This window comes from Scomber japonicus, chromosome 2 (assembly GCF_027409825.1).
Source record: "Scomber japonicus isolate fScoJap1 chromosome 2, fScoJap1.pri, whole genome shotgun sequence".
Lineage (NCBI taxonomy): Eukaryota > Metazoa > Chordata > Actinopteri > Scombriformes > Scombridae > Scomber > Scomber japonicus.
Genome location: NC_070579.1, coordinates 10,516,083 through 10,535,420, shown reverse-complemented (window position 1 = coordinate 10,535,420; position 19,338 = coordinate 10,516,083). Strand labels below are relative to the sequence as shown.

The 19,338-nt window shown below is 38.7% G+C and overlaps 2 protein-coding genes across 2 annotated transcripts; both read left to right on the top strand.

The window, feature by feature from the left end:
• Positions 1-4,507: 4,507 nt before the first annotated feature.
• LOC128365131 (sialoadhesin-like) lies at positions 4,508-6,271 on the top strand. Its single transcript, XM_053325775.1, has 2 exons — positions 4,508-4,739; positions 5,877-6,271. The coding sequence occupies exons 1-2, from the start codon at positions 4,508-4,510 to the stop codon at positions 6,269-6,271; spliced, it is 627 nt and encodes a 208-aa protein (XP_053181750.1).
• Positions 6,272-11,824: 5,553 nt separating this feature from the next.
• Positions 11,825-14,707, top strand: LOC128365122 (carcinoembryonic antigen-related cell adhesion molecule 21-like). The gene is made up of 5 exons (XM_053325763.1): positions 11,825-11,930; positions 12,516-12,854; positions 13,647-13,989; positions 14,083-14,137; positions 14,513-14,707. The coding sequence occupies exons 1-5, from the start codon at positions 11,825-11,827 to the stop codon at positions 14,705-14,707; spliced, it is 1,038 nt and encodes a 345-aa protein (XP_053181738.1).
• The last annotated feature ends 4,631 nt before the right edge of the window (positions 14,708-19,338 follow it).

The following is a 19,338-nucleotide window of genomic DNA, read 5'->3' as shown; positions in this document are numbered from 1 at the left end:
TCCGCTTTTTCTCCCGTCACTGTCATCAGTTGGGTGCTAGTTGGGGACCATGCCTTTGAAGGTGGGCCAATGGTGTTTGGGAGGATGCCAGGTCGCACCAGGGAAATGGTAGACCCCGTATCTACCAGGGCCCGGCAGGGTTGGCCATCAAGTTGGCAAATCAGATACAGTCCTCTGGTGTGACCCAAGCAGCCGACCAGTGTGTACCGGCCTCGGAGGGGGGTTGGAGACTGGAGTGGTGGCCCCCTCGCTAGACCACTCCGCTGTCGTTTCCCGCAGGTTGGATGGCTTTGGTCTTTGGTGCAGGGGCTGGGCAGTTTCGAGCAACATGGCCAGGCTCATCACATCGGTAACAGCGGTCTGTTTGACGAGGGGGACGGCGCCTGGAGGGTGGAGGCCATCGCTGAGACTGTCGTGGTGAAGGCTGAACTTGGCAGACCTCTTCAGCATCCTCCTCTTCCTCATCGTAGTCGGCCATCCTGACGTGTGGTTGCAGCGCGGAAACCTTCTGCTGAGTAGACCGTGTAGAGAGCACTGCCTCAGCCCGTTCAGCTTCACGAAGAGCCTCACTGAGAAACTGGGGCATGGCAAGGCGGACATGCTGACGCAACCTCTCTGGTGTGAGCCCCCGCAGGAAAGCATGGAGGGCCAGCTCCTCTTGGGCAGCCGTGTGAAACTGTGGGTAACCGCGTTGAGCATGCAGTTGCACATCTGCAGCGAAGGTACCCAGGCTCTCTCCTTCTCGGCGGTGACGGCTGGCTAGTTGCTCCCTACTCTGGTCAGTAAAGAGTCTCTGCCCAAATCGCCTCTGTAGTGCCATGGTCAAGGCTTGGAGGTCTCGTTGCTCTGCTGGGGTAATGTCGAGGAGCACCTGCAACGCCTTTCCTTCCAATGCCAGGGCCAGGTGGGTTGCAGCTTCTTCGTTGCTCCAGCCGCTGTGGCATGCTGCTAGTTGGACTTGAGAGAGGTATGGCTCCAGTGGTGTCACCCCGTTGTACTTGGGAAGCTTGGCTGGTGTCTTAGGCATAGCTGCAGGGTGCGACGGCCTGGGTGTGGTTACCAGTGGTGGCGGCTCATTGGCAGCAGTGGCAGCAAGGGAGTGTTGACGTCCAGTGCCTGTAGCAAGTAGCAGGGTGTCACCAGCAGTAGCCCTCCTGGTCACTAGGGGGCGGTCAGAGGCAGCAGGCGGCAGGACTTCTTCTGTAGTAGCACTCCTGACCTCTACAGGGTGATAGGGCCGTGGTGCACTGGAACCATCAGGGTGGGCTGGAAAACGTTCATCTCTAGCAGGTCTTCTCTGTCTTTGTTCCAGGCTTTCCAAAAGCTTAAAGTTCTGCTCAAGGGCTTGCTCTAACTCTTCAATCTGTCTCTCCATTCTTCTCTTTTATAATCCCACTTCTGACACCAATGTGGCGAGCTCACGTGGAAGAAGGTAAACTGAGACAGATTTCTGCTTTAAACAACTCCTGCGTCCCTTACACCGCTCGACCACAGGAGGTGCTATTTATTTAACATCAGAACTATCAACCACCGTACATGAATACTGGCCAGAGGTAATTAAACACACCAGGAGACTCAGTCGCGGTGGCTACACTGTTAATTACAGCTAACATCAACTTAGCACTATGTATGGCCATATAACCTGGAAACTCACATAACACAATTAAACATGCACACAACATTACTAAAACATGGCTTTCCTTTCAACATTAACAGTCCCATGAGCCTTTGAGCTCAAACCAGAGAACCAGCTCAAATTGTCCCAGTCAGAGTGACCACTCCCCCCTCTGGTCGCTACAATATTGTGAACTAGCTACTTGTAGAACATTGCAAATTGATTTACAGAAACAGTTCTCAAGATTTGTACTTGAATGACCTCTTCGGATTTCCTTAATCTTTCCTATTCTGCATGCTCTGCATTTACGTGATCATGAGTTCCCAGCACAAAGAGCTGACTTATGCCATTCACAAAAGAAATAAGGAAATGAACAGAGTTTAATACTGTACATCTGCACTCTCACAATGACCAACAGTCTATTCTGTCTTCGTAAAACTTTACTCTGTAGGAGGACTGCTGGTTGGTTTTGATTTGGATTTTTTTTTATGTATATAGGCCATTAAAAATTAATTTAATCAATTTTTGTGATTAGAAGCGGAGAGACTACAGCAGCCATGTTGTTGACAGAAGCTGGGTGTGTGTTTATGGGTTTCATTCTGTGGATCTCAGGTATGAATTATTGTTTTTCTCTTCTTGTTTAATGACTGTAAACATGATACAAAATGAGATTATTAACTGTAATCTGTAAAAAAAAAAAAAAAAAAAAAAAGTTTTACTTGATTATTAGAGTTAAAATGTGTACAACTTGAAGATTATACAAAATCTGTAAATGTGCAATCTGTGACATGATACAACAAATGTCCTTTATATACAATATATATTTTTAACATTCAGTTATTAGAATAAGAAGAATGATATGATTATGAATTGATCCAGATGTTTGTTTCTGTTAAAGGGGTTCAGGTACGAGCAAACATCATCTGTGCCTTTAAAGGTTCATCAGTGGATCTGCCCTGCTCAGCTCAACATCACACTTCAAGCATGAAATGGTTCACTACACACTGGGATGGCTTCAAGAATGTTCTCAATGAGCTCTCTGCAGATGGAAATCATGTAAAGTACAACATGTCTGAAGACACTCATCCAACTCTAACAATCAAAGATCTGACAGAGAGTGATGCAAAGTTTTACTGCTGTTCGGAGGGTGCAGAATACACACAAGACTGCCGAAACAGTAAAGTCGCCCTCCATGTTGCAGGTACAGTGTTTGTCACTAATGTGTTACTTTAACAATGAAATCAGTCTATGAACTCTCACGTTATTCACCATCATCTCAGACCTGCAGGTGAAGGTGATTCCTGCCACAGAGGGACAGACAGTATCACTGATTTGTAGCTCCAGCTGTCCTCTGACTGCAGTCTACATCTGGTACAAGAACAGAGAGTTTCTCTATCAGGACTGGTCTCCCTGGTACCAACAGCTGGTCAGCAGTGAGGAAGCAGTCAGATACTCCTGTGCTGTCAAAGGCTACGAGCATCTCAGAGCTCCTGAAGTCTCAGTGGGTGAGTGACAACATTTGGCTCCTCATCATGTTACAAAACCTTTAGTTAAACACTTCCAAGAACATTTTTACTATTAAGCTTTTTAAATTATGAAGTCTATGAAATACTATAACTAAGTGTTCACCAGTTAAATTACTAAATACTATTTGTTTTTGTTCAGATTCTGTCACATCGACCTGCTTTACTGTGACCTACGCTAAAGGAAGAATGTGCTCTGAAAAGCAGACATCAGTGGATGAGTCTTGCTCCATCACATATCCCAGAGGTTCACTTTCTATAAATGCCCCCCCACCCCACACATGTAGAACACCTTTTGAATTGAAACAATCATTTATTTTCATATCAGTATTTTCATGTCTGATCTTTGCTTTCTTAATTTTTCCTAGTTTTACTGTGTTACCGAAATGCTTATTACAGTTACACATTCTTCTTTTCTGGAATAACCATGCTTTAATAATTTTTGTAATAAACATATTTTTATTTAACTAAACATGACACATATAAACTGTTCATAATGTATTTAACATCTCCTAACAGAGGTAGGCTTTCAAAGGACTCCTGCAGATGTGAACGTTAGACTGACCTGTAACACCAGCTGTCCACTGGCTGACAACCAAACTGCCTACAGGTGGTACAAGGGCAGAAAGTTAATGACGGATGAGAAGAAACAGGACTTTTTAGTTTCCCGCTCCTCTCCTGATACCTTCTCCTGTGCTGTCAGAGATCACGAGGATCTGCACTCTGCTGAAGTCTGTGAGTATAAACCAACTTACAGTCTGTTATAACTTACACTAACATGACAGTTTACATGATTAATGGGCAATATGAAATATGTTGTCAGCCTGATTTTCATTTTTAGGCTGTACTTTGTTGTGTTAATAATCTATTGTTTGAATTATGGTTAAGTCAGTGATGGAGGTGATCACCTGTATAAATCCAAACAATGTTTTATATGTTTTGCCTAGTCATATAACGTTTCTAAAGAAGCCGCTTTCACATTGTGTAACATTCACTGATAAAGCTTTGCATATAAACATTCCTCTTAACTAGACATTAGGGTTAGGGTTATAAACATTCAAACATGTTTTATTCATCATATTCACAAAATTAATCAACAGAAGGATTAATCAAATATTATTAATGACTAACGGGGAATTTATTGGTGTAGAGACTAATTATGAGTCCGAATATGAACAGTATGTGAGGGTTAAGACTACCTACCTACTACCTTATTAGTTATTTAGGGAGACCCTACTTTATGTATTTAATCTATATTTCAGGTACTCGTGATGAGAACTGCTGGAGTGTAAATTATATCAGAAGGAGAATCTGCGCCCTGGAAGGCTCTTCAGTGAACATTTCAAGTCAATATTTGTATCCTGACAACATGAAGCCCAGCTCTAAAGTTTGGTATACAATAAAGAGAAGTGGTGAAGAGGAAGCTGTCGCGCTGATTGAGGATGCAGGCCGCGTGCAGTATGATGACAACATGAACAACCAGCACATCCTGAGAATCAACAACCTGAAGAAGACTGACTCAGCAGAATACACATTCAGACTCCAAAAAGATGACGGAGGATGGAAGAGTAATCGACTTGGAGTGACTCTGATTGTCTCAGGTAATTTCTGTCTGTGTACTTTTCAATAGAGACTTTGCTGCTTCCTCACCATGTACTGACAGCAGTCAGCAGACTTTACTCATTAATGACAAGAGATCAAAGGCTGGTTCATGTTTAACATGATAACAGCTGCAAAAGACTAGACAGTCAGAATAATGTAACTGTAGTTTAATTAAGGACACAATGCAGGCTCATCCAACACCTGAAAGTCATAACAATACAGTGTAAAGATGTATGTGTTTTGTCAAAGTCAGACCAGTGATTTCTCAGATGTTACACAATAAATCATGTACAAGGCAAGACTTAGTTCAAATATTCACTATTTTAAGAACTTTAACAGATAAATCTTAGTTTCCCAACTTTGTCTAAATTAGAAGCCTCCATTCTTTCCATGGTCTAATTAAAGTTGCATTGGAAGAACGAACCACACACTCTGCAGCTTAAAAAAATATGTAAGTGTACAAAAAAATCACATGATTAAACCATGCTCACCACTTTGACACACAGTTTAAGAAAACTTGCTTAAAATATAGGAACAAGAAAATACAGAAACATTTCAAGTCATAAAGAAAGTGTTCTGGGGGAACTTTTTTTTTTGGTGTCTAAGAAAGAGTTAACAATGTTTGTTCTTGCTTCAAATTTGTAAATCCATGACATTGAGTGTAGCCTATTTTATGCTCTGTATAATTGGCATTGTTTATGTATTTGCAGTGGATTTCTTTATGTCGCATATAAGAAATGAGGATCTTCATCTGTTGGTGTTTTCATAACTTGCATTGAGCTCTCTCAGCCACCATAGTTAGAGAGGAGTGTTGCTACCCGATGTGAGTATCGCTACCATAGACTGTATAGAAGACACAACTGCGCATATGTGACTCACACCGGGTAGCGACAAGAAGGTCAGAATGGATGGATGTACAAAGGCTGTGACTCTGACTCAGGAGTCTGTGGTTCATGTTCCATCTTCTACCAAACACTGTTTTTGAGTATGATGTTGATTATAAATATGTACTCTAGTTTTAATCGGCTAAACCTTTAAAATTTTAAAGACAGTGACAAACCTAGTTTGTCCTTTCAGTATGAGGACTTTTGAGATAATCTGTTTTACATTTACTGTCCAATCTAATCATCTTTCAGGTTTGGAGGTTAAGTTTCATCCTGCTGTGGTGACAGAGGGCCAGAGAGTCACACTGACCTGCAGTACCAGCTGTCCTCTGACTGACAACACAAACTACATTTGGTACCTGAACAGTCGACGTCTGACGGAGCCAGAGAGCCAAAACAAACACCTGGTTCTAGACCCAGTCACCATTCAACATGCAGGAAACTACTCCTGTGCTGTCAAAACCCACCAAAACATCAGCTCTGGTGAAAAGACTCTAACTGTCCAAAGTAGTACACGAACATCAACAGCAGCAGTTGCAGCAGTTGTTGCTGCTCTCCTGGTTATAATGACTCTACTCCACCGTGCAGCCACATCAGGATCAGGTCCTCTATTCTGTTGTCAACTTAAGATCCAACACAACTCCTGAGTAAGCATCTCTTCATTACAACTGATTATATGTGAGGGGAATAAGAGAAATGAAGCTTATTACATGTTGGGCTATATGATATCTGAGAACTTACTGTTACTGTCTGTTTTGATAAAACTCGTTAGCATCTTTCACTGTGATGTTTTGAGTTTACACTGGTAATCATTGAACACACCACTGATCAGATTTACATTAAATTTGCTAATATGGTGGTGCTAAATGTTTGAGAGTGACTACATGTGATAGAAGACAAACTACATCACCTGGGGAAAATATCAGAAACATAAAAAGAAAAAAAACAAATCTGTTCCTATAACCTTGAGCTAAAAGCTAAACAAGGTACACAGATTCATACACTGAGCGACAAAGACGTGGTTCCAAAATAATAAAATGTTTTATTATCAAATTATTAAGGACTGGAGAAATAAGCTGAGCGACAAGTTAAAACAAATTAAAAGACAATATCAAGTTAAAATACAAAAGTTTTGTTATGATGAAAGCTGTTTATAATGTAATTGAAATCTTTTAAAACTAAATATACTACCAGGGCTCTCAAGTTTCATGAAAAATTTGTTCTGTTAGGGCCGGAGCAGACCCGCATATGAGAATGTGCTTACAGATAGAAATCGAAACACTAGGAACGCAGATGAGGGACCTCGGACCATAACATGACCATAATGTAATTGTGACCTGTATTGTCAAACAGCAACTGAGGAAAAATGGCTTTTCTTATGTTTTTTTTATTTCACTTGAAAACATAATCAACCCACATCATACTTACACAACACATTCCTCATGTTTTTCAGGTTTTACGGTCAGGTGGTGGATCCTTAAGATTCATACAATACAGCAAATAAAAAGCATCAAAACACTTAATAAATAGTCAAAATCAACAGCAGTCCTCTTACAGATTAAAGGCTTAAGAGGACAGAATAGACTGTTAGTCACTATGAGGGTTGTGGGCAGATGAGCAGCAAGCAGCTCTTCCACTAAAAGTTTACTTCCTTCCTCGTAACCCAACAAAACTTCCAGTGAAGAATCTAGGACACAGTGCAGTACTTATTTACTATAACATTTTGACTTTAACGTGATGATGTCCCATCACAATTATGATTGTCATTTTCAGTTTTTATAGTGTAGCACCTCTTCATACCTGATATCACAGTGTTAAACTACTTTATATTTTCATTGAAAGGTTGTAAAAGCTGCTACAGAGAGATGTGAAGCTGTCTGTGGGTGTTTTTTGTCACTGATTCAGACAGATCAAGTAAAAGTCTTGAAAATATTTTCTGTAAATTAATCTGAAATATTCTATACATTGCTCACAGTACAGTATAACTCCTAAACTCCTACATTAAAAATGTTTAGTGTATTTCTTACAGTTTACAGTAAATGGTCATTACATTAGAAAGGATGGACATTTATATCATACCTGAGATGTACAGGGTGAAACCAATAAACACACATCCAACTTTTACCAAAAACATGGTTGTTCTTACATCTTCTAATCAGCAGACCTTTTTTACAGCAGACAGTTTGACTTGTTAAAGCAGCAAAAGTACATGTGTAAATAATAACATTAATGTTTTTAGAATTTACATTGATAATCACTGAACACACAAATGATCAGATTTCCATGAAACTTGCTTCAAAGGATACTTTAATGTAGTTAAAGATTTCGTGTTGTATGATGAAACTTCACCAACTGAGAAAATGCGCTTTTCTCATATTTTTTAAATATATTTAGAAACATAATTAATCAACATTATACTTATACAAGATTCTTGTTTTTTCCAGTTATAACGGCCAGATGGTGGATCCCTGAAGTTCAGACAACACAGCAAACAAAAACTTAAAGAGAGTGATAGCAACCTTTCTTTGATGTACAGAGGAATATATTTCTGGTTATTACTACTTGTATTTACATTTAGGAAATCCAGTTGATAACCTTCTCTACAACACCTTACTGTGAATGAGTGAGCACCTCAGGAGCCACATTGGCAGTGATGGACATCCACTGTCTGCTTTGGGAAGAGAAACAAGGACCTTTTACAATCCATCCTGTCTTAAGGATGGCTCTGAGATCTACTGACTCAGGTCAGACAGTTGAGCCCAGAGTTCAAACTAAACATGGTGAAGCAGCTTTTAGCTGTTATGCTGCACACAACTGGAACAAACTACCAGCAGAACTGAAATCATTTTTAAATCCAGGTTAAAGACATTTCTCTTCTCCTGTGCTTATGATTGAGCTCTTTTAAAGCACTTTACATTTTAATATTTCATTTGCACTCTATGTCCTTTTAATGATTTTAAAGCAAATCATTATTTTATGCTGCAACCTTGTATTTAATGCTCTATTCTACTATTGTATTTCTCTCTATTACTATTTTTCTGTTCTTTGTTTTTATTTTAATTTATTTTTTATTATATTATTATTAGTGTGTAGACTGATCTAACTGTCAGCAGTTATGATATAGCAGATTCAAAAACTGTCATACAATCAACTTATAGACCCCAGTAAAGTGCCAATATATTAATGTTATAATTTACACCTGTACTTTTTCTGCTTTGACAAGTCAAAATGTAGCACACTTGAATAAGATACCCAGTGGGCTTTTGATTTATATTTTGTCTTTACTGGGTTCTCCACAGACTGAAGATACACACTGACAGCAACACATTGTTTCATTGCAGCACTTCAGACAATGTACAGTATAAATGTCTGTTTCCAAACTGATTCATGTTCCCAAAATATACTTGAACAATAAACAACTGTGGCATAAAAATACATTAAATAAGAAAGTATTGTGGCTCTGCTATATATTGCTACACTGTTTACAGCTATATGGCGAAATCAGGCAAACATTACACAGTACATGAACCACTATGGGATCCTATTCACATTGATACATGTTAGCTTAGCATGATGCAGCATAACACCTGCAACTCATCTTCAAACATAGAAAATAGGTAACGGCCAACTTACCCTTATCCACTGTGACCCTCTGCACTTAACTCATTGATATGAATACTGCCTGCTTATCTGTAAATACACACAGACATTGTTAGCAACAGATTTCTGTCCATTTTCATCTCAGCACTGCACAACAATGACCCCATCTTGTGGCGAAATGTAGTTACTACAACTATGATGTAGAATGCCTGTGTAATCTAGTTGGAGCACAATAACTGCTTATGAATCAAACAAATAACATCACCAGTAAATGTTAACCGGAATGACACAAAAAGTAGAAACTCAGACAATAAAATGAACACATATGTGGGGTATGTCCTTGTTTTAAAGCCACTCTCCTCACAAAAATATCTGTTGTGAAAAAGGTCCACTGGTTAGAAGATGTAAGGACAACAACAAGATGAATGTGTGTTTATTGGTTTCATCTCGTACATCTCAGGTATGATATAAATGTTAATCCTCTCTTATTTACAATATACTGTAAGAAATACACAATACATTTTTAATATACAAGTTTAAGAGTTAATATTGTGAACAACTTGTTTGCAGATTGATTTACAAAAAAACAACATATTAGACTATTATTAGTTTTATTCTGAATGCTCTGCAGTGTCTTATGTGATCATAAACTTCTGCAGCTTCCACCACAAAAAACACCCACAGACAGTTTCACATCTCTCTGTTTTCATTTAAGGAACTTTTATAATGTTTCTATGAAAAAGTAAAGTAATTTAACATTACGATGTCTGGCATGAAGAGCCAACACTATAAAAAATAAATAACACTCATAATTATGATGAGATACAGAGTAAGTCAAAAGTTTCCTGTCAAACTGTGACAACAACTAATTCTTTATTTGAAGTTTTGCTGTTTTACAATCAGGAAGGAAGTGAAGAGAGCTGCATGATGTTTGTCCGCCCGCCTCTCTCACATTGACCAACAGTCTATTCTGTCGTCTTAAGCCTTTATTCTGTAAGAGGACTGCTGTTGATTTAGATTTTATTAATAGTTTTGGTGTTTATTAGCTTTCATACATATAGCAGGTGTGGTAAGGCCATTAAAACATAATATAATCAACTTTCTGTTTTGAAGCGGAGAGACTACAGCAGCCATGTTGTTGACAGAAGCTGGCTGTGTGTTTATGGGTTTCATTCTGTGGATCTCAGGTATGAATTATTGTTTATTCTCTTCTTGTTTAATGACTGTAAACATGATATATACAATATGAGATTATTAAGTGTAACCTGTAAAAAATGTTTAACTTGATTATAGGAGTTAAAATGTGTACAGCTTGAAGATTATACAACAAATGTCCTTCATTTATAATATATCAATCTGAAAATATTCAGTGATTAGTATTATAACAATATTATAATTATATTTTAATGATCTAAAATTGATCCAGATGTTTTCTGTTAAAGAGATTCAGGTACGAGCAAACAGCATCTGTGCCTTAAAAGGTTCATCAGTGGATCTGCCCTGCTCAGCTCAACATCACACTTCAAGCATGAAATGGTTCACTGAACACTGGGATGGCAACAAGAATGTTCTCAAAGAGCTCTCTGCAGATGGAAATCATGTAAAGTTCAACATGTCTGAAGAGACTCATCCAACTCTAACAATCAAAGATCTGACAGAGAGTGATGCAAAGCTTTACTGCTGTTCAGAGAGTGAAGAAAACATACAAGACTGCTGGAAAAGTGGATTCCTCCTCCGTGTTACAGGTACAGTGTTTGTCACTAATGTGTTACTTTAAGAATGAAATCAGTCTATGAACTCTCACGTTATTCACCATCATCTCAGACCTGCAGGTGAAGGTGATTCCTGCCACAGAGGGACAGACAGTATCACTGATTTGTAGCTCCAGCTGTCCTCTGACTGAAAACCCTTCAGCCTACATCTGGTACAAGAACAGAGAGTTTCTCTATCAGGACTGGTCTCCCTGGTACCAACAGCTGGTCAGCAGTGAGGAAGCAGTCAGATACTCCTGTGCTGTCAAAGGCTACGAGCATCTCAGAGCTCCTGAAGTCTCAGTGGGTGAGTGACAACATTTGGCTCCTCATCATGTTACAAAATCTTTAGTTGAAATACTATAACTAAGTGTTCACCAGTTAAATTATTAAATACTATTTGTTTTTGATCAGATTCTGTCACATCGACCTGCTTTACTGTGACCTACGCTAAAGGAAGAATCACATATCCCAGAGGTTAACTTTCTCTAAATATCCACAAACATTTACACAAACACTCACCCACAATTATAAAATATCTTTAAAACAATATTTTAAAACTTTCTTTCTTTTCTAAGTTTTACTGTGTTACTGTCATGTTTATGACTTTCTACACATTCTTCTTTTCAGCTTTAACATTGCTTCAATCATTTTTTTAATCAATATGTTATTTTTATTTAAAGCAAATAGGCACATATAAACTGATAATAATGTATTTAATATCTCCCAACAGAGGTAGGCCTTCAAAGGACTCCTGCAGAGAAGGACCACATTAGACTGACCTGTAACACCAGCTGTCCACTGGCTGACAAACAAACTGCCTACAGCTGGTACAAGAACAGAGACTTAATGAAAGATGAGAAGAAACAGCAGCATTCATCAATTCCCCTCTCCTCTCCTGATATCTTCTCCTGTGCTGTCAGAGATCATGAGGATCTGCACTCTGCTGAAGTCTGTGAGTATAAACCAACTTATAGTCTGTTATAACTTACACTAACATGACAGTTTACATGATTAATAGGCAATATGAAATATGATGACTTTAATAATGTTAAACATTAAACACCAAAGTAAAAGAAATAAAATAATGATTTTTCCTTTTTCATGATGTAATAAATGTCAGTGCTGAAAGTGTGTAATGTTTAATTTGTATTTAGACTTTCAGAGGTTTTGATTAAACCTGATTATCATTCTTAGGTTGTAGTGATGGAGGTGATCAGCTGGTAACCAGTGTGCCTTATTAAAAGGTGACTTTAACTGCTGATTGGTGTTTGAGTTGATATGACTATGAAACAGTAAATCATAAATTTGATAAACTTTAAAATAAACCCTGAATTTTAATTTTAGAATATTATTTTAGAAGATCGAGCCATAAAGAAAATTAAACTTGATTTTTCTGTATAAATCCAAAGAGTCCCGTAGAGTTTTTAAAGAGGCGCTATACAGTAGCTGCTTTGGCATTATGTAATATTTCCTGAACACTTCAGAGACTTTTTAAGGCTAGGGAGACCCTACTTTATGTATTTAATTTATATTTCAGGTATTGGTGATGAGAGCTTCTGGAGTGTAAATTATATCAGAAGGAGAATCTGCGTCCTGGAAGGCTCTTCAGTGAACATTTCAAGTCAATATTTGTATCCTGACAACAAGAAGCCCAGCTCTAAAGTTTGGTATAAAATTAATAGAAGTGATAAAGAGGAAACTGTCAAGCCGACTGAGGATGCAGGCCGCGTGCAGTATGCTGACAACATGAACAACCAGCACATCCTGAGAATCAACAACCTGAAGAAGAATGACTCAGCAGAATACACATTCAAACTCCTAAAAGATGATGGAGGATGGGAGAGTAATCGACTTGGAGTGACTCTGATTGTCTCAGGTAATTTCTGTCTGTGTACTTTTCAATAGAGACTTTGCTGCTTCCTCACCATGTACTGACAGCAGTCAGCAGACTTTACTCATTAATGACAAGAGATCAAAGGCTGGTTCATGTTTAATATGATGACAGCTGCAAAAGACTAGACAGTCAGAATAACGTAACTGTAGTTTAATTAATGACACAATAAGCTGTATGTAGGATCATGCAACACCTGAAATTCATAACAATAAAGATGTAAGTGTGTTTTGTCAAAGTCAGACCAGTGATTTCTTAGATGTCTCACAATAAATCATGCACACAATTATTCACTGTTTTAAGAACTTTAATAGATTAAGAACTTCCATGCTTTCTATGGTCTAATTAAAACTTGATTTATAGTTAAAATGTGTTAAATAATTGTGAATGTTGTATCTGCACTAACAAAGTATCAGGAGTGAATGCTCAACACTTAAAAACTTAAACAAAAGAACAAGCAAAATGAAACATGCTCACCAAATATAGGAAATGCAAGCAATTACAAAAACATTTCACATCATACAGGACAAAATGGAAGTTACAAAAATAAAGAAGTGGACTGGGGACACTTGCTTTTTGGTGTCCAAAAAAGAGTTAACAGTATTTGCAGTGGATTTCTTTGTCACATGTCAAAGAGAAGAAAATCTTTGTCTGTTTGTGTTTTCATAACTTGCATTGAGCTCTCTCAGCCACCATAGTTAGAGAAGAGGTCAAAGGCTGTGACTCTAGTTTTAGTTGCGTCTTTTACATTTACTGTCCAATCTAATCATCTTTCAGGTTTGGAGGTTAAGTTGCATCCTGCTGTGGTGACAGAGGGCCAGAGAGTCACACTGACCTGCAGTACCAGCTGTCCTCTGACTGACAACACAAACTACATTTGGTACCTGAACAGTCGACGTCTGACGGAGCCAGAGAGCCAAAACAAACACCTGGTTCTAGACCCAGTCACCATTCAACATGCAGGAAACTACTCCTGTGCTGTCAAAACCCACCAAAACATCATCTCTGGTGAAAAGACTCTAACTGTCCAAAGTATTACAGGAACATCAACAGCAGCAGCTGCAGGAGTTGTTGCTGCTCTCCTGGTTATAATGCCACTCGCTGTCTTCTTCTGGATTAGGTGAGAAACACTGAGCTTTGTTTCAGAGTCATGATATTTACACACTAACCTGACATCATCTATTTGTTTTTATATTCTCATTTCACTAAGCAGGAGAAAGAGGTCCTCCAGACGTTCTCCTAGACCTGAAACATCAGACAATATGAAGGTAAATAAAGTTATTTAAACAATTCTGCTAAATTACATAACATTATTGCACATTTTAAACGCTTTTCTCACAGGTTCTTATATTTTCCATTTCATGGTGAGAATTATTTTGGAGAAACACTGAATGGGGAAACCTTGTTAACTTTTCTTACAAGTGATTATGTTACTAAACTATGTTAGTGTCAATGATTCTCTTGGAGAAACCCTAGATGGGGAAAAGTATTTTTGTTAATAATTTACTTTACCTGTTGTTACACTTTAATATAACTTCCAAGATCATGGTGTTCTACTTTGAATTGTGTCCTATTTATTTCCTATTAAGTCTATAAACTTTAGATACAACATATTGTAAAGTAATGTTTTTTCTCTCTATCAGCTAAACCCTGGTCCTGTGTGTGAAGACATCTCAGCTCAAGCAACAGAGCAGGCTGACGTTCACTACAGCAGTGTTCACCTTTTGACGGACCAGACAGATGCTCTCTACACCACCGAGCAGCCACATCAGCCTGGGGAACAGGATCAGGTCCTCTATTCTGTTGTCACCTTAAGACCTAACACAATTCCTGAGTAAGCATCTCTTCATTACAACTCATTATATGTGAGTGAATTAAGAATTATGTAACTTATCACATGTTGGGCTATATGATATGTGAGAACTTACTGGTACTATTTAGTTAAACTTATAAACTACACCACCTTGGGAAAAATGTTGATAACATAAGAAAAAAGAAGAAAAAGCTAATCTGTTCCTATAACCTTGAGCTAAAAGCTAAACAAAGTACACAGATTCATACACTGAGGGAGTAGTGGTCAAAATAAGAAGTTTTTTTAGCAAATTATTGAGGACTGGAAAAATGAGCTGAAAGACGTTAAAGTTAGAAGTTAAAAACAAACAAGACACAATGTTAAGTTAAACTATTTTTATTACAAAATCAGTTTAAAATGTAGTTAAAATGAACAAATAATTAAAAGAAAAACAAAATATAATCGGACTATAGGTGGGGCGGCAGGCTGCACAGGTGTGTGTCTAGGTGCGCTACCGTTAACTCACCAGTTCAGTCACAGCAACCTAAACACTCAAACAGCAAACATGTGAAACACTCATGTGTCCCAGGTCCTTTAAACACAGCAAACAGTGAAGGGATCTCATCCAGGGTGACTAGCTTCCCCCAGCAGGATGCATGAACAGGGAAGTTAAAACAACCAAAGTTAGCCATAAGACAACATAAATTTTGGCAATTAAATGTCAGCCTGCCTACCTCTGACCAGAGCACATGGCAGGAGAAAGAGAGGTAGAACGAGAGCAAACGGGTGTCTTAAATACTCTAGCACTGATTTGGGGATGGTTAGCGGAAGGGTCAAACCTGAGGCTACAATCAAGAGCTATAGTGTTGTATCTGCACTGAGCTGAGGGAGCATTCCCCCCAAAACACATACAAGGCTACCTGTGAGGAGTTTTTTTTGTCCCAAAAGTAGAACTCAGACACGAATGGCTAAAGTTACTGAAAGAGTTTATTCGAGTTGAGGTGGGAAGATAGTAGAGATCGAACAGATAGGCACTGGGCTGAACCTGAGGCACAAAGGAACACAGTTAAGAAATAGAAAGCTGGCACATGAAGCAACTTGCAAAAAAAAGAAAGGCGCTGTTGTACCACTATAGTTGACTGAACGACCTGGCAAAGACTGAAGAGGAGAGCTGAGGTATACATGCTGCAGAGGAGCTTGATTAGTGGATTGGTTACAGATGTACAGGTTGACTAGTGGCAGAGTGGAAGAAGGAGAATACAGAGTCACAGACTGACAGAAACATAATCAACCCACATTATACTTACAGAATACATTACTCATGTTTTTCAGGTATAATGGTCAGGTAGTGGATCCCTAAGATTCAAACAATACAGCAAACAAAAAGCATCAAAACTATGAATAAATGGTCAAAATCAACAGCAGTCCTCTAACAGAGTAAAGGCTTAAGAGGACAGAATAGACTGTTAGTCATTGTGAGGGTTGTGGTCAGACGTACAGCATGCAGCTCTGGCAACTAAAATTACACTTACTTTCTTGTAACGACACCTCCAGCGAAGAATCTAGTACATAGTGCAACAGTTATTTGAGGTCACATTTTGACTTTAACTCGATGGTGTTATTTTCAGTTTTTATGGTGTTGCACCTCTTCGTGCGAGATACCATGGTGTTAAACTGACTTAAATGTCTGTGGGTGGTGTGAAGTTTATGAGAAGTTGATGCACTGCAGAGCATACAAAATGAAATTAATAATAGAATAATGTTGAAGAGCTCATTCAGTCAGATGAGAATCTTTTCTGTAAATCAATCTGAAATGTTCTAAAAATTGCTCATAGTATAACTCCTAAACTCCTTCTTACATCAGCAAGGATGAACATTTATATCATACCTGAGATGTACGGGATGAAAGCAATGAATAATAACATTAATGCTGGCGTCCATACTGAATCTACTGGGTCTACGTTTTATTCGAATTTGCATTGATAATCATTGAACACACCACTAATCTGATTTCCTTAAAACTTGGTGAAAATACTGTAATGTAGTTAAAGATTGTGACCTGTATAACGGAACTTTGTCAACTAAGAAAAAATGCTTGTTGTATTTTTTAAATATTGTACTTCATTAACCCACATTATACTTATAAAACACATTATTTTCTTTTTTTCAGTTATAACGGCCAGGTAGTGGATCCCTGAAGTTCATCCAGCACAGCATACAATGTCTCTGGTTATTACTCCTTGCATTTACATTTAGTGAATCCAGTCGATAACCTTCTCTACAACACCTTACTGTGAATGAGCGAGCACCTCAGGAGCCACATTGGCAGTGATGGACATCCACTGTCTGCTTTGGGAAGAGAAACAAGGACCTTTTACAATCCACTATAGCCATGAAATGTTGAGCAGACTTTCACAGTTTGAAAACACAAGGACTGGACTCTTTATTGGACTCTCTATTTCTGTCAAACATAACAAGGACTTAAAATATTCGGTGCAGTCCAGTATAACATGTTTTATCTGGTATCTGGTATCTTCCACTGAAAGGGAGAACACGTCTCTGACAACAAAACTCTGTTTTTCAAAATGTTTTCCTCTCCTACCTTTTATAATTATTCATATAACTAAAAGATTTGTAGTGCAGATTCACTGGTAGCCATTATTTTATGCTAGCTAGTAGTTAGCTATGCGGGAGCGTGTCTGTGTTCACACAGCCCTCCGTCCCACAGACATCCTGGTCTGTCCTGGTACCTCTGTGAGGCTACGTGTGAAAGTCCCTCATGAGCAATAATTGCACTGGGGCGGCACAACGCTGTCCTGATTGGGCCGTCTTTTTGCGCTCGCAAGAACAGGTAGACCAGGCTTTTCTCCTTATTGGGTTGACCAATCCATCTGATACGGCACGGCACATGGGCTTTGAGCATTGGCATAACCAGGGACTTATGGAGCCGAATTTTTCTATCCAATCTGCTGATGCCTGGTTATCATGCTGGAGACTAATAAGGTGTGTTTCCCACTTGGGACGAAAAGATTTACGTGTGACACTGGGTGCCGTAAACCCATAGACTGTATATAAGAAATGGACGTAACATCCGTGACGTCACCCATTGGTTTGTGGAAGCCAATAGTATCGAATCTAGGCAGCGCCATCTTGAAAATTTCAGGTGCATTCTGGGAAAAAATGAACACGGATTCTATTTACAGTATATGGGCATAAGGCGGAGTCATGAACGGACGTATGGGCGGGACCAACGGCTGAGCGGGGAGGCTGCGATTGGTTGCGAGGGCTGGATCTCAAGGACATCGGTCAATCACCCTGTCAATCACAACGTAGCCACGTAGCCTGCTTTATCGTCAAATATAAAATCAGGGAGGCCAAAATTTCACAAATGAGCATCATACTGCATTGAAGAAGGCTGTAAACTAGCGATTGAGACCATAAACACATTTTGAAAACGTTTACTGAGGTTAGAAATCAAGTGAGAAGTTGGTGAATTCTCCATTGACTTGTATAGAGCCGGAAGTCTTTTTGAACACAAAACGATCGCCCCCTGGTGGCCTTTTGATAGAATGCATCTCTAAGTTACTTCCGCATTGGCTTCTTTTCAGAGGACAGGAACTCCCCGCCTGCGTAAACCCGGATGAGTGTGGGGGGTGAATGTAATGGATGCAGTTGTAAAATATAACCCTAACCCTGCTGTGGGAACATAGAGCTGACCCCAGCTAGCTATGCTAAGTAAATGCAATGCACTGAAAAGCTACAGCCTTCTTTGTGTTGCTAAAAGTTGTTACTTTTGCTTCTAAAATTACTGTAACTATTTCCATATTTAATACGGTAATGTTTGGTTTATGCGTGTTCGTGTGTTGTGTGTTGTTGCCAATGAGTAATGCTAATTAGCAAACTTAACTAGCATTAGCATTGAGTTCATATTTTATACTTCAGTTTATGTTGTTGTGCTTTCTTTTTTTGTTTTATTTTGTTAAGGGTAGTTTAAGCCTATACATTTTGGGGCATAAATTGAAATTGTAACATGATTGACTGAATAGTAATGTTTTTTTCTGGTCTTTGGCTGTTTGATGTCACTTTAGGATGTCCGTTTTTTAAGCAAAATGTTTCTGATGCAATTTGCTATGTTTACAGTCAGGTACAATTGTATTATAACTATCATACCAATGTTTGCTTTCCTTTCCTTATTTTCTTTACAAAACATAAGAATTAAAAAAAATTAAACTTTCAAGCAGTTGTCTGTAATCCTTTTCTGAAATGACTTGCCAAATAACTCAAATGCTCAAGTTAGATGTATGACAAGTATGTTTTGTATGTTTTGAGTTGTGGTGGTCGCCACTCACGTTACTATGTGTGTGTGCATTGTCTTAGTCATCATTATTGTAGTGCGCGTTCGTGGAGGGGAAGGGAGTGCGGTGGTGGGACATAGGAAGGAGGAGGGGTTGTTGCTTTTTTCAATGTGGTGTGTGAAATGCAAGAAAGGTAAGAGTAGCTTTAAAGTCCTATTGTATTACTCTGCTTTGAATTGGACAATGGCCATCCAACAGTTAATTAAGAAAACAGTATAATCTTATCCATGCTGAGTTAAATAACATGCAAGCTGATTTGAAAAGAAACCGCACAACAAAGAAAACTAAACAGTCACAGACAGAACTGAAATCCATAATAATA